Here is a 16,093-nt window from a genome sequence, read left to right on the forward strand (position 1 = left end):
AACCAAGCTATCTAAATATATAATAGAATAATCGCAGGGGCTGGCGAGCCGAGGGAGGGGGCTGGCATTCCCCTTGCGCTGAAAATTGGGCATTTTACATCAAATTAAGTCAGTCTGTTCAGGGTACTATTACAATGCTCTTAGTATCTATACAGGCGAAACATATATATTGTTTGATGAGTTTCCCCCATAAGACATCCGAATCCAAATATTTAAAGCAACTCTGTGTTAGGAACTTGGGATCTTCTACATCCTTACAAAAGTGAGAACCCAACATTTAGTTCCCGACACAAACAACTGAACACTACGCATTCACTTTCCAAGCCCATCCGCGGACGACTCGTACCTGTGTAAGCGTGTAGTATATTCCAATTCAGGAGGCAGGACGCAACTGCGCTCTCCTTTGACTGTGCAAGAGCTCAAACAGCTAGAGCCGATGATTTTAGCCTCATAGGTGGAGGCCGAAACTTCCCATTCCGCAAGACATTCTTTATTACCTTTCTTTTAGTGTCCCTTTCAACACTTAAAAATCAAACTTCAACAACTGTATACATCCATACGACCATAACTTAAAACATTACATAAATGTTGATACAACACGACAACTCGTACATGCCGGCACTAACAAAAGGAATATGTATCTTCGGTATCATGGGACCAAATTTCACAGCCCGAAGGATGCAGCGGGGATCTGTGACTGGATCCTCCGCTTTCTAAGGCGCTCTGCAATGATGAAAGCAAGCTCCAGAGACTGGGAAGCATTCAGCCTGGGATCGCAATGGGTGTGGTAGCGCGAACCAAGATCATCAAACGTCACAGTTCGTGACCCACCGATACATTCGGTCACGTTCTGACCTGTCATCTCCAAGTGCACTCCTCCCGGATGGCTCCCTTCTTGTTCATGGACATCAAAAAATGCTCTCACCTCCGCCTGTCAAATGACAATTGTTAAGAGGTAAAAAGAATAGAGCCATCCTAGAACACGAATGGCACCATTTGATAATTGCAATGTAATTAAGAAGTTTGACCAAAAAAAAAATTAAGAAGAAATTGCAAAACAATCGAGAGCCCAAGCCATGTTTTGCAAAAGTTTCCTCACTTCGAGTCGGCAATAATGCGTTCAGTGGTTGTTGATTTAGTCAACGTGGCGCTATCTGATAAAGCACAACGCAAGCAATATCTAGGAGGAGGCCCTTTTCCCGAACTGATGAAGATCCAACCAACTTATTGACAAGGATGTGCACCCAACTACCAAGGCAAGACAATTTCTTACTCAAATGATAGTTGGTGAAGAAATCTTGTGCAACTGTTGCACCTAATCATGGATGTCATTTTCCCACCAACTTCATCTCATTCAGCTAGCCACCACTTGTGTCAACAAAATTTAATATGCAGAATACAACCGCAAGAAGCTCATCTACCTTGTAAATGAGATAACAGTCAATCATTCAGAGGGTATAGACCCATCTTAGACAATGAACATCTCCATGAGACAAGTTAATCTATAGAAAACATAAATTGCAAATAAAGTGTATAAATCAATGGACAGCAGTAGCTAACTGGTTATCACAGCAAATCATTTGCTACCTATCTACTGTTGAACAGGAAACCATACCATCTGGTCACTTTCTTTGCGCAAAAGAAGAGGAGAAATTGATAACCATGACAGCCAATTGGACCAAAAAGGAAAAAAAAAAAAAATCGAGCCCACAAGATTGATGGAGTTTAGGTCATATAGACGTGCAGTACTGCAGTCTACAACGAAAAATTGCTTACTCAATCCCCATTTCGTGTTGCTGTTGGAAAGAGAATCTTAAGCTAGAAAGGTGTACAATCTTGAGCTTCTTGTTCACAATATAATTGCTAAACTACACATATTCTTAAATTTTCCTGGTCCTTTCCTTCTAAAATGCTATGCAGTCAAATTGATCCTTTTAAGATCCTAAGTATTCACTCGATAATTACCCCACAACTTCAAGTGGCATTCAAAATGAACAGCATTACCAAAACAAGTGATAACCAGATATACATGAAAATAGAAGAGTGAAGTAGCATACCCTTATGGCATCAAATGGGCGAGTCTTAAGACCGCAAGGAGCCTTTATGGTGTTCCCGTGCATCGGATCACTGACCCATGTGACAATTTGCCCTGCCCTGCGGACAGCCCTGATAAGGTGCGGGAGCTTCACTCTCATGTTCTCAGCTCCCATTCTTGCAATAATTGTTATCCTTCCTGCTTTATTTTGAGGATTCAAAACCTCAATGAGTTTAACCAACTGATTTGGATCCATCTTGTCACTCATCTGCAGCAAAACATCAACTATAAATCCAACTGCCTCTGGCACTCAAGAATAACAAGTCGAGTGGCATTTTTTTCATTCAGATAAGCAGTATGATTTATTCATTTCTCACTGATAGCATAAAAAAAAAAAAAGTTCATCACGCTATGGTGCTAATAATTTCTAGAAAATAATGTTTATTGCACAAGAACCACTTCCAACTAAAGCCCTCCTCCATGTTCTTATCTTGCTTTTCAATTCTTCATCTAGAGACTACAGAAAACAAGGTTCACCTGACCATAAGTTTGTTCAAATGTTGGCTGGTATTAGCATTATAATAGATGTTCGGCCTGAGAAGAGAAAAAAAAACGAGCTACCTTTATACCCAAGGGATTCGCAACCCCTCTTAAAAATTCAACATGGGCACCATCCAGCTGTCGAGTGCGTTCGCCAACCCAAAGCATGTGGGCTGAGCAGTCATAGTAAAGACCTGAAGTTGAGTCCATTCTAGTAAGTGACTCCTCATAGGGCAAGAGCAAGCACTCGTGCGATGTCCAGAACTCAGTTGTAGTCATGATAGGATGGTCGACAGTAAGCCCAGCTGCGGCCATAAACCCAAGAGCCTCATCGACACGATGAGCCAACTCCCGGTACCTAGGATACGAAAGGAAATTCATCAAAATGCATATAGTATATCAAGCATCTATCTGTATACGATTCCCAGATGTCAACGCTCACAAAAACTATTGTACAACAAGCAAAGCAAACAGATACACGTGTACAGCTGAAGTGGAATCTGTCCAGACTAGTTGGTCCACCAGAAAGCTACAGACATATATGATGAGAGGGAACTGGTGAATTTGGTCCAGACTACTGATTTACATTGGACACCAACCAAATTCAAATAAATGAAAACCTTCCATAAAAAATTCATCAAATAAAATGCCATTTCCAGTCCTTTAAGCAGTAGCTGGACGATCATATCGATGGGATTGATTATATACCAATTTTTACCATAGATCCCCCATACTAGAGCAGAAAATGTAGTGACAGAGAACAAAAAAGTGGCCAGAAACAGAGGTTCATTTTATTGGTCTTTTCTTTTTGTCCCAACTACAAATGCTTCCAAGTGCCAAAAATGAACTATCCAGTTGTGCTTCCTTTTTCCTCCATAAAGAGAGCTCACTGCTTTTTCAAGTACTCCATCATTCATTAGGCCCAAAACTCCATCTTGGGAAACCTTCTACTTGAAGCTTAATAGAGCTCACAAAAACATGCCTAATCCAACTGAATCAAAAGTAAATCAACCATCCAAGCGGGGAAAAGTTAGGAAAAGTCACCTATCTCCTTGCTCGCTATGCTCGGTGAAATCTAAATTCCACTGGGTGACCCTCTGCATGGCAGCATAACCTCCAGTTGCGAAAGCCCTCAATAGATTCAACGTAGCAGCAGATTGGCAATATGCTCTGATCATTCTCTGAGGGTCAGGAATTCTTGATTTCTCATCAAATGCATCCCCATTCACATTATCACCTCTATAACTCGGCAACTTCACCCCGTTCTTCTCCTCGAATGGCTCCGACCTCGGCTTTGCAAATTGACCGGCCATCCTTCCAACCTATACGCCGGTAATCATTCAAGCAACATCAGAGCAATGGTTTCACTCAAACTCTTAGACAACGACCCATTGTATATATTCTATGTCCTACTAACAACTATTGGAAAGTAAGGACAAAATGAACAACTGAAATCGAATATCTTGGCGGCGTTGCAGTAACATACCTTGACAACAGGCATTTGGCCTCCAAACATCAGAACAGCTCCCATCTGGAGCACAATCCTGAAAGTATCACGGATATTGTTGGCGTTGAACTCCTTGAAGCTCTCGGCGCAGTCGCCGCCCTGCAGGAGGAAGGCGTTCCCCATGGCGGCCTCCCCAAGCCGCTCCTCCAGGCTCCTCGCCTCGCCGGCGAACACGATCGGGGGAAAATCCTCGAGCGTCTTCAGCACCGACTCGAGCTCCGCCTGATCCGGATACTCCGGCAGCTGCAGGGCCTTCTTCGACCTCCAGCTGTCGACGCTCCATCTCCCGGGGCTCTCGACGGGCTTCGCCGGGGCGGAGGGGGCCGCCGTCGCCGACGAAGGCGAGAGGGCGGAGCTCTTCAGCTGCTGGAGCTTCGGCGACTTGTCGGGGACGATGGGGTTCTTCCCGGGCTCGGCGGAGTGGACGGCGGCGATGCGGCGGTGGGCGGGCGCGGCCGGGAGGGTCTTGTGGAAGGCTTTGGTGGGTATGATGGAGTTGGTGTAGGCGATCGCCATTGCCGTTTCTGCTGTTTTTTTTTTTTTCAAAATTCCTCCCTTATTGGTGACAATGTGGGTTGAGTTGAAGGAGAGAGAGAAAAAAATGAAAGGCACGAGAGAGGTACCTGAAGAGACCGAGGGAAACGGCCGGTCGTTTTATAAGGAGGGAGTGGAATGTGGAAGGGTTAGGTCAGGAGGGGAAGGGGGGAGGGGGACGGTGGAGGGTGGTGTCTGGTGGAGACGTGGTGGTAGTTGAAGACGATGGCAGGGGCGGTAATTTGAGTGCGGTGGCGGGGGTAAAAAGTGGAGGGAATCGGTCAAGAAGTCAACAGATTTTATTCTGCGGGGAACAGTTAATTTCTCTTTTTTTAAATTCCAGGGAAAAAACTTCACCTACTAAACGCCACTTATCGGCTCATCATTACGGCCTCATTTGGACTGTTGTTGTGGTCGGCTGCGCCGAGCCTGATTAGCCGAAGATCGCCACTCGGAGCCTCATCGGGGAATTTCACGAATTCCGAACGCGGAAAAAATCCAAGTGCGGGAATTAGAAGATTCGCATCAAGTAAAAATTAGCTGCTGCAGACTCAAACTTACAAATAATTTGAAGTGAAAAATGATGTAAATGATCGTCCGAACTTTAACTTAACATATAATACCGTCTTTTAATTTTTCTAAATTATCGCTCAATGTGCAATGTTGTTCGTACATATTCAATCTAATCCCTAAATTTTACGTAAATGTCAAATATTGTCATGAGCTTGAATTTGTAAAAGAACCATGTTGACTATTTTCATATAGCATTAGGGTGGTAAAATTGAATAAGTACAAAAAATTTAGGGACCATACTGAACAAAGTTCAACAACGATATTACACATTAAATTGAAATTCAATAATAGCATCGAAAAAAATTAAAAATTTAGAAATCACATTATAAGTCGGATCAAAATTCAAAAACCATGTCGCATATTGTTCAAACAGAACATGTGGGATTATCGATATGTTTCTTCATCGAGATGTTTCAAATGGTCTTTTAAGGATGGGGGGTTTCATCATATCATTTGCTCTCCTAAAGTTTGGAATGAAAACTGTTCCATGGTAAATACTAAATAGGTTAAGGCGATGCTTATCCACGTAGTTAATGATGAGCGTTGAAGAAGATGGATGGAGCCAAGCCACGTGCCGACTCGTTTGTCGAATTGCTCACGATTTGCTGACATGGGCCAGAACAGGTTTTAGGCTTCTTGGTAAGCGCGAAGACTTAATTAATCGAATGAGCGAAAGCATAATTCCTCCAAAGGGCAAAAAGATCCCTCATTAGTCATGACCACGATGGCTTTCTAGGACTTTCGAGAGATCTCGAATGCTGGGGAGGCCCATTGGGTCCACCTTCGAGTCATGTAGCATCACCTACCCTCTTCGTGGTAAACAACATACACAAATCTAACCCGCCTAAGTCCCACAAATTCGCATTAAGGTCGATTCCCTTCTATCAGTTGCGTTCACACTGGTCGTGTCGTGTTATGGCTTAATGAAGTGGGCCACGTCGTGTGATTTACCGTTTAAAGAGCTATAAACTGTAAAAATCGAGAGCAACTTTCGATTATGATCGGAGAGTATAAGATGCAGATTGTAAGGAAATAACAGAACGCCTTTTCCAAGAGTTGGCAAAATCGGGGATTTCAAGTATTCAAATGTGGAAGGCTAACGTGTTGCTTAATTAATGGAATATTTCGATGTCACCATACTGAAAAAAAAAAAAAATGATATCTGCTAGTTATGCAATGTGCGTGGAACGAGCGAACTATCATACTCGACGAGAATTAGTCGGGTGCTCGGAAAATCTCGGATACCCCACTCATAAACAGAAGAAACTCTCCGAAATGGCAACTAGTAAAATAATTTAGAACTGAATTATTAAATCGCCCAAAAATTGAAAACTAAATTGACACAATTGAAAGGTTTTATGACTAAATTGGCAAATTATTCAAATGTTTATGACTAAATTGACACGATTGAAGGATTTAGAATTGAATTGGCCATCGTGCAATAGATTTAACACTTTTTGAACATGATTCGGAGTCTTCGAAGGACAATATTCCCGTTCAAATGTTTGAATTAGAACGAAATTATGGGCACACAAAGGGAAGGGACTTTTATTCTTCTTCTTTTCTCCTCGTTTCGATTGAGTACTATCCAAACAGAGACAATTCTCAAGGTAAACTCTGTCTCCTCGCTTCTATCTATCTATCCAAACATGCACCAAAAAGAAGGTACACCCACAATAATCTCCAATTCCTAGCATGTAAGCTCCTAATCTAGCAAATAAATTCTGGCTATGGAGTCCTCTACTTGCGACAGATAACACAACCAATCATTCATTAGACCCTAAACATTGGCATCGTATAAAACATCAAAAAGGAATTTTAATGAGTAGACCAGAAAAAACGTTGTAATAGAATAGCTACCCATTTCCTAGCAAGCGTACCGGAACTATACTTATTAAGCATATCCACCAGCCTAATAAAGGACTCACCTACTCCTGCAAATGACCTTAAACTCAAGATCCTAGAAGTCATACATTGTTATAGTCCCCGCCTCCCGCTGGCTCCGGACCGCCGAGGGAAGTCTTCAGGATCTGAACCGGTCCAGCAGCAGCAGCATCATTTGCATTCTCAGTAATCCCTCATGAACAGAAGGCCCTGCAATCTTCAATTTGACAACCGATTTTTGAGCGACTTCTCGCCCAGTTTCACATCCCGCAACTCGTATTTTTGCGTCAACATGTTCAGCTATTGCATCAGTTACTGAGTATCTGACACTTTCAATGTCTTGAGAGAATTCATGCTGCTTCAAAGAAAAGGAGGAATATAATCGACCAAAGCTCAATCGGAAGCAACCGTGATCATGCAACTAGCCGGAAAATAGACTGTATATCACAAAACACTTGCAGTCTTATCACATCTATTTTCCCTCATTTGCCATTCGTTTACCTTCCTTGCTTCATACGGAATTGCAAACAACATGCGTGGCTGTTCACCGATCACCAAAGAAGCCGAAGATGCTGTCGCTCGGTGTAGGAACCAAAAGGGTTGCGAAAATTTGGAGGTTTCAATGCGAGAGAAAATTCGAGTATGCAAATATGAGAGTAGTATTCTAATAGCCTTTGCTAAGGCTTTACACAAACAAAAATACAAGCTTTGCTCTAAGCTTGAGTACAAATTCACTCTCTCTAACTCTCTCCACTCTAAGGCTACTCTACTACAAGCTTAATTCTAGTAGCTATTTATAGGCCCAATTCCATAAAAAAGCACCAACTTTACATCTAATCTCAAATTTGGCCCTGAACTTTATTTTGTCTCAAAAAAAGTCACCAACTTTCGCTCATATCCCAAATCTGGCCCCCGTTAACCCAACATCCACACTCACCGTTAGTCATCCGATGTGGTGTTTCCACGTCGATAATTTATCCACCTCAAAAAGACCAGGTGGATTTAAAGGCAAAAACTACAGATTTGCAAGTCTTTCACGTCTTCATCTTATCAAGCACGATTTATGCAATTGGGGAAGTTCTCCCTAGGGTTTTTCTTGCTCTCGATTGTCGCTCATTCTCAGCCTCCGATCGAGTCATCCAGGGCTCTCACGAGCTTCGTCAACCACCTTTCGTGCCCGGGAGTGCTCCGATCACTTGCGGTTGGCTTAGACGAGCGCCCCCTTCCTCTTCCTCCTTGCTCTGTTTCTCACGGCCTAGGTTCGTCGGACGGATTCATTCACTCTCGCATATACTCACACTCAAACTATCGGAGAGGTAGTGGTCGTTTCTGCTTGAAGTTTTGGCCTCGAAAGATTTGTGCTTGCTCAAGGGACGAAGCGGACATAACATCGATGGACTTAGAAACGTATTCTTCTTCTTCTTCTTCTCCTCAGCGATTTTTTTTTTGGTTGATTCTTGACAAATTGAATTGAATGAGTTCTCCATAATGTTTTTGGACTCGCCGGTAGTTATGTTCGTTATAGATGACTTTTGAGTTTGTAAAGGGAGACTCTTGAAGTGTTTTAGCCAAGAAAGACCACTCGTTGATTATACTTCCCGTAGACATTATAGGTTGGATATAGAGCTGTAAAAGTTAAACATGTGCTGCAACAATCTTGTGGAATCTCAAGTTATCAAGGCTGGGTTATTGAATCTATTAAGAAGAGGTTAGACAAGCAATTTGTCGAGGGTCTACGAGCTTTGCCAATCACAATAGAAGTAATACTATCAGCCGAGAAAATAATGATTCGTCAAAAAGAGTAAATATGTTCTCTAGCTATAAATTGCCTCGTGTTTATATAATGGGGGTCATCAATTATCTTTTCCTCTGCTAATATATTGTTATTACATCTGAATTCTCAAAAGCCTTACAAAAGTTAATGGCTTTTTTTTTCCTTGATAGCTTCGCAAAAATGTTAAGATCGGTAGAATAGCCTTACATAAGTTAATGGCTTTTTTTTTTTTTTTGTGTCGTAATCGCTTTACTAGGTCTATTGTTGTCTTACTATTATTTAATTAGCGTGATGTATTTGACATTGGACTTCAAATGTCAAGCTTTTGACTTCACCTCTATTTATAGGATTTGGTCGATTGAACTATTGCCGGCTGAATCAGAAGCAATGGTGAGTTCATTCAATTGTTGACCCTTTACGTTAGAATGTTGTCTTTAGTTTTCAATGTGTAACTTTGTCTGCTTTTTCACAAAATGGAAGTGATAGCGATGATGGTTCGTTGAATTTGCGTGATGATGAAATTAATATATCGGATGATGAAGAGATCAGAATAAGGGAGATGAGGAAAGAATTTAGGGAAGCAATAACGGCGGAGGTAGATGATGATGGAGATGCCCATGAAGATGCAATATCTGATAGTGAATATCTAAGTGGTCCCGATATTGATGACTTTTAAGAAATTATTGGTACTACAGGACAAATTGTGAACAGGTATGATCATATGCGTGACCATAACGAGAATGTATTTAGTCTAGGCATGAGATTTGAGTCTCATAAACAGTTCAAGATTGCTGTGCAAAAATATGCAATAATTAATGGATTTGACATTTTTTGGGAAAGGAATCAAAAGAAAAGGATGGAAGCAAAGTGTGTGAGTGGTTGTGGTTGGAGGTTGTATGGTAGTTGGGTTCAAGATGAGAAAACTTTTGTGATAAAGAGAGTGGGAAATCCACATAATTGCAATAGAAGTCTTACAAATAGGCAAACTACTTCTACATGGCTTGCTCGTGAGTACATGCCTAAGATTAGAGCTAGACTCACTTACCGAGCTAATGAGATGCAGACAGATGCAAGAGAAAGGTTTGCCTTGAACCTTAACAAAAAAAAATGTTATAGAGCCATATGGAGAGCCCTTAGTCATATAAGGGGTCCAATAGAGAAGTAATATGATATGTTGAGATCTTATTTGGAGGAGCTCAAGAGAGTTAGCAAGAGTGGAACATTTGAGATGGAAGTCAACCCAGCAACTAAAGTATTTAAGAGGTTTTATGTGGGCTTTGATGAGTTGAAAAAGGGATTTTTAGCATATTGTAGGCGTGTCATAGGCTTGGATGGGTGCCTCCTTAAGACTGGATTGAAGGGTATATTGTTATGTGCTGTTGGACAAGATGGAAACAATCAAATGTTTCCAATAGCTTGGGCGATTGCGGAAGTTGAGTCCGAGGCATCGTGGACTTGGTTTCTCATCTTGTTATTCAATGACTTGAGTGTGGACACAGGCAAAGGTTGGACCTTTATCGGTGATTAGTAAAAGGTAAACATTTCTCTTCAATGGCTAATTGCAACTACACTAGTGCAATCATTGTTGTGACATGTTGGACTGTCATTGGCCGATTTTGTTTGTAGGGACTAATGAATGCGGTTTCATCTCTATCTCCGTAAGCAGAGCATCGAAATTGTGCACGACATATATATGCTAATTGGAAAAAATTACACAAAGGGGATGCTTTGAAGAATCTCTTCCGGAGGGCTGTGATGTGTACCTTTAAAGCTAATTTTGACCTGGCAATGGTAGATTTGAAAATGGAGTGCCCTAAAGGTTATGAAGACTTTATGAAGCAAGGCCCTAGACACTTTTGTAGGGCTTTTATTAAGACAAATACCAAGTGTGAAGCTGTTGAAAATAATTTAAATGAGACCTTTAATAGTTACATATGCATATCGAGAACAAAACCCATTCTTGAGATGCTTGAAGAAGTAGGAGCTATGTTGATGGAGAGGATGACAGAGAGAAGTCAGTTAATGGTTTACCAAACAGATCCAATTTGCCCAAGGATTAGAATGAAGTTGGAGAAGACAAAATTGGAGTCTAGAAATTGTATTGCTAGAGCGTCTTTGGATAATAAATTTGAGGTAGAAGGGGATGGTGATAGATTGGTAGTTGACTTGATTGGGAAAATTTGTGTTTGTAGGGAATGGGATATTTATGGAATTCCATGTAAACCGTTGCATTGCTTTCATGAAGTTAGAGATCAATGACTATGTTGATGACTGTTTTAAGAAAGATGCTCATGAAAAATGTTACAAATTCCCCTTCCCAGTTATGAATGGGGAAAAAATGTGGCCCAAAGTTGTTGGTGAGTCAATCAAACCCCCACCTTACGGAAGGAAAAGGGGGAGAGAGAAGAAAAACAGAATTAAGGACAAGGATGAGCAAAGTAGTGACGGTAAGAAATTGACGAAAGTTGGAGTTCAAATGCGATGTTCAAATTGCCTTCAATATGGGCATACCAAGAAGACTTGCAAAAATGCTACAACATCTAGGCCACCTAAGGTATGTATTATTTAACATGATGTGGTTGTTAATAAGTTTTTTCATTGGGTTATCACGATGGATAACATTGCCGTTTCTTCTAATTTTTTCCATATAGGCAAAAAGAGGAAGACCAAAGAAAGTTGATGAGACTACTAGTGCACAGGCCGGTGGACCATCTAATAGGGACTCTACCATTATCGGGAAGAAAAGAGCACAGGCTAGAATTTTTTCATACACAATTTTATTTCCATACCATGTATATAATGTGATTAATTTTTATCTTGTTTCTTTAGGCATCACATGGATATGGACATTTCATATCCGAAGCTACCGGAAATTCCTACTTAAGGTTAATCTCTATCTAAAGTATTATATGCGTGTCTAAAAGAAAAGCAAGCTCATATGTCCATTTTTTTTTATTGCGGATGCTCGGTAGTGATAAAGTTATTGACATTGGAGGTCCATCCATTTGCAATAGACAAACAAAAGCCAAGAATAATGTTGAAGTTTCGCCGGGCCAATCGTCCATGGATATATCAAAACCTCCATACACTCAAGAATCTGGAATTGGTGGTTGAATGTGGAATTGTGGACCGGAAATCGTGCAATGCCTATTATTAGATATTGAGTTGTAAGACTAAAAAGTGTTAGTTTTATGTTGTCCGTAGGTGGATTATGTGTTTGTGGATTTGGCGATGTAGCTTTGTATTTTGGCTGTTTTGGAGACCTTCGTAGAAATCCTTTCTTTGGTTGTTCTTGGTTTACGTGATCTTGTGTCTTCTGAGCCAGAAGAGGAGATAAATTTTGGAAAAGATGCTTATGAGAATGGACTATTCTTGGTCAAACTTGTGGCTATCCTCATATTTACCATTCATAACGTGAGACGCACGAGCGAAGGCCAGACTTATGCAGAAATAGTTTAGCGTATTGTGTTGCTTCAAAATGCATTCACTGCAGTTTTTGAGTTCATGGGGCATATCATGGAGAGATGCGAACAAGTTCATGATCCTTCCTTGAGTAACCTTTTATCCGGCATTTTGGTTTTTGTAGAATGGTTGGCATCTTATCATAGGCCACAAGGAAAAAAAGTGCTCGTATTGAAAGAACTCTTGCTCTAGGAAAAGTGCTTGCTGGTGTGGTTAAATGACAACCGTAGAGTCGTAATGCTTAAACTAAGACACGAGCAACTTGGTTCGCGGTTCTTTTGCAATGGGCTACAGATACGTGATGCTCCTCGTCTAGGCTCTTATGTACGAGACTCTATTTATTAGTAATGCCATTTTTTTCCGACCCAAAAAAAAAACTAGGACATCAAATGACGACCGTAGAGTAGAGTCATGATGCTCAAACTAGGACTCATTAAAGACTACGGAGGAGATAAAATCTCCAATGTTGACTAAAAGACCAGAGAGTACGATAATAATCAAAACTACTAAAGCGAAGCAAATTGACCCTAAAACCGACAAGATAGTTTTCTTTGCTATTTCCACACAGTACTACTCGGTTCATGTGGTCATCAAGTGGTTTTCACTTTGACAACAGGATCATTTTCAAACCCCCGGCCTATAGTAACTTCAACGGAGGACCCACTAGTGCCTAGCTCAAGACTCTTGGTGGCATTGAGGAGTACGTCCAATGACAACGAACGGAACTACCGGCGAGTCCTAAAACAAGAAGGAGAACTCATTCAATTCAATTCGTCAAGAATCGACCGAAAAAAAAATTCGCCAAGATGAAGAAAAATACGTTTCTAAGTCCATCGATGTTCTGTCTACTTCATCCCTTGAGCAAGCACAAATCTTTCGAGGCCAAAACTTCAAACGAAAGCGACCACTACCGCTCCGATAGTTTAAGCGTGAGTATATGCGAGAGTGAATGAATCCGTCCGACGAGCCTAGGCCGTGAGAAACAGAGCAAGGAGGAGGAGGAAGGGGGCGCTTGTCTAAGCCAACCGCAAGTGATCGGAGCACTCTCGGGCACGGAAGTTGGTTAACGAAGCTTGTGAGAGCCCTGGATGACTCGATCAGAGGTCGAGAATGAGCGACAATCGAGCGCGAGAAAAACCCTAGGGAGAACTTCCCCAATTGCATAAATCGTGCTTGAGAAGATGAAGACGTGAAAGACTTGCAAATTTGCAGGTTTTGCCTTTAAATCCACATGGACTTTTTGAGGTCGATAAATTGCTGACGTGGAAAGGCCACGTTGGATGACTAACGGTGAGTGTGGATGTTGGGTTAACGGGGGCCAGATTTGGGATATGAGTGAAAGTTGGTGATTTTTTTTTAGACAAAATAAAGTTCGGGCCAAATTTGGGATTAGATGTAAAGTTGGTGTTTTTTTATGGAATTGGGCCACTATTTATAGAGGAATTCCACCGCCAAGGGACTCCTACCGTCATATGAAGAAATAAGAGTTGGACTTGCTTTTTGCTTCTAACTTTGACCAAGAATCTGTACTTCACCGCCACATACTTGCCGCCTTCGGTGTGAACATAAGCTGCTGCAATTTTATTTTATTTTTCAAAAACAATTTTATATTTTGTATGAGCCTTCCTTAAAATTGATTTTGGAAATCCATAATACCAAGCATCGTCTTCAATTTCTCGAACGAATCTACCTTCAATGGTTTTGTCGGGACATCTGCAATCTGGTCTTTGGACTAACGTAAATCAAGTTCAATCTCACCATCTTTGACTAGCTCATGGATATAGTGATACTTGATGTCGATATGTTTGCTCCCGCCATGAAAAACATGATTCTTGACTAATGCAATTACCGACTTGTTATCACACATCAATCCGGTAGGACCCTTTTGTTCATGCATGAGTTCACTAAGCATGCTATAAAGCCATCCCTTGGCATGCTACCGAAGCTACTGCTATGTATTCCGCTTCAACTGTCGAGAGTGCAATAACTTGTTGCTTTTTCGAGGACCAAGAAATTACTCCTTATCCGAGAAAGAACACATATCCGGAAGTACTCTTTCGCGTTTCAACTGTCGAGAGTGCAAAAACCATTTTATATTTTCTAACAGCCTCCCTTAAAATTGATTTTGAAAATCCATAATACCAAGCATCGTCTTCAATTTCTCGAACAAATCCGCCTTTAATAGTTTTATCGGGATATCTGTAATCCGGCCTTCGGACCTACGTAAATCAAGTTCAATCTCACCATTTTTTACTAGCTCACGGATATAGTGATACTTAATGTTGATATGTTTGCTCCCGCCATAAAAAACAAGATTCTTGGCTAATGCAATTGCTGACTTGTTATCACACATCAATCAAGTAGGGCCCTTCTGTTCATGCATGAGTTCACTAAGCATCCTACGAAGCCATATCCCTTGACATACTACCGAAGCTATTGCTATGTATTCTGCTTTAGCTGTCGAGAGTGCAATAACTTGTTGCTTTTTCGAGGACTAAGAAATTACTCCTTATCCGAGAAAGAACACATATCCGGAAGTACTCTTCCACGTTTCAATATCACCTGCCCAATCAATGTCCGTATATCTCACTAAATTGAAGTTGTCGGTGTAAGAGTATAAAATTTCATGATCACGAGTTCCACCGACATACCATAGAATTCTTTTTGCTTCCTGCAAATGTGATTGGTACGATTTATCCATGAACCGACTAATAATTCCCACACCATACATAATATCCGGCCTCGTAGAGGTCAAATATCTTAAGCTGCCAATAATACTTTTAAAATAAGTGGGATTTACTAGCTCACCGGTTCCTTCTTTCTTCGGTTCCAACCGTTCTGCTACGGGAGTCCGAATTGCTTTGAGGGATTCCATATTGAATCTCTTCAAAACATCATTAGCATATTTTTGTTGCAAAACAAATATGCCATCGCTTGTCCGCTTCACTTCAAGGCCTAGAAAATATGATATCAATCCCAAGTCTGTCATCTCGAACCGACTTGTCATGGCCTCCCCGAATCCCGCAAACATTTTTTCACAGTTTCCTATAAATATCAAGTCATTTACATAAAGGCATACTATGATGAGATCACCGTTAGTATTTGACTTGATAAACAGTGTATGCTCATATGGGCACTTTTGAAAATCATGCTTCAATAGGTATGTGTCGATCCTGGTGTACCAAGCTCGAGGTGCCAGTTTTAGCCCATATAATACTTTCTTCAACTTGTAAACTTGATTTTCATGCCCTTTCTTCTTATAGCTTTGTGGTTGCTCCACGTAGACTTCCTTATCAAGGAAACCATTGAGAAATGCAGATTTCAAATCCATTTGATAGATCTTCCAATGGTTCTGAGCCGCTAGTGCTAAGATCATTCAAATGGTATCCATTCGAGCCACTAGTGCAAATACTTCAAAATAACCAATACCTAGCTTTTGCTTATAACCTTTCATGACCAGTCTAGCTTTATAACGGTCCACCCGACCATTGGGGTTTATACTTCGTCTAGTGCACCCAATTGACACCAATGGGCTTCTTACCGGGTAGGAAAGAAGTCAGCATCCATGTGCCATTCTTTTCGATGGAGTGGATTTTTTCATCAATTGCTTGGATCCACTTCTCATCTACCACTGCATCATCATAGGATATGGGGTCACATTCAGCAAATAAACAAAAAAATTTTATTGTTTCATCGGTGATCTCATTCTTGTCACTATCATCATCTTTTTTTTTTTTTTTGGTAAGACTATCACCATCTTTTGTGACCACATAATCCTTGAATT

General features: G+C 41.0%; 1 protein-coding gene across 1 annotated transcript; it reads right to left on the reverse strand.

Moving 5' to 3' along the window:
- Positions 1–201: 201 nt before the first annotated feature.
- LOC115749905 (phospho-2-dehydro-3-deoxyheptonate aldolase 1, chloroplastic-like) lies at positions 202–4,760 on the reverse strand. The gene is made up of 5 exons (XM_030686931.2): positions 4,062–4,760; positions 3,620–3,897; positions 2,657–2,933; positions 2,058–2,303; positions 202–931 (listed from the first exon to the last, which is right to left on the reverse strand). The coding sequence occupies exons 1-5, from the start codon at positions 4,596–4,598 to the stop codon at positions 665–667; spliced, it is 1,605 nt and encodes a 534-aa protein (XP_030542791.1). The 5' UTR covers positions 4,599–4,760; the 3' UTR covers positions 202–664.
- Positions 4,761–16,093: the final 11,333 nt, after the last annotated feature.

This window comes from Rhodamnia argentea, chromosome 2, assembly GCF_020921035.1.
Source record: "Rhodamnia argentea isolate NSW1041297 chromosome 2, ASM2092103v1, whole genome shotgun sequence".
In the NCBI taxonomy this organism is placed as follows: domain Eukaryota; kingdom Viridiplantae; phylum Streptophyta; class Magnoliopsida; order Myrtales; family Myrtaceae; genus Rhodamnia; species Rhodamnia argentea.

Bases quoted from the DNA above. Each gene is read 5' to 3' on its own strand.
- LOC115749905 (XM_030686931.2), bottom strand. From the start codon at position 4,598: ATGGCGATCGCCTACACCAACTCCATCATACCCACCAAAGCCTTCCAC. The intron at 3,898-4,061 runs GTATGTTACTGC...ACCGGCGTATAG, and splicing joins GCCAAATGCCTGTTGTCAAG to GTTGGAAGGATGGCCGGTCA. The intron at 2,934-3,619 runs GTGACTTTTCCT...TTCGTATCCTAG, and splicing joins CATAGCGAGCAAGGAGATAG to GTACCGGGAGTTGGCTCATC.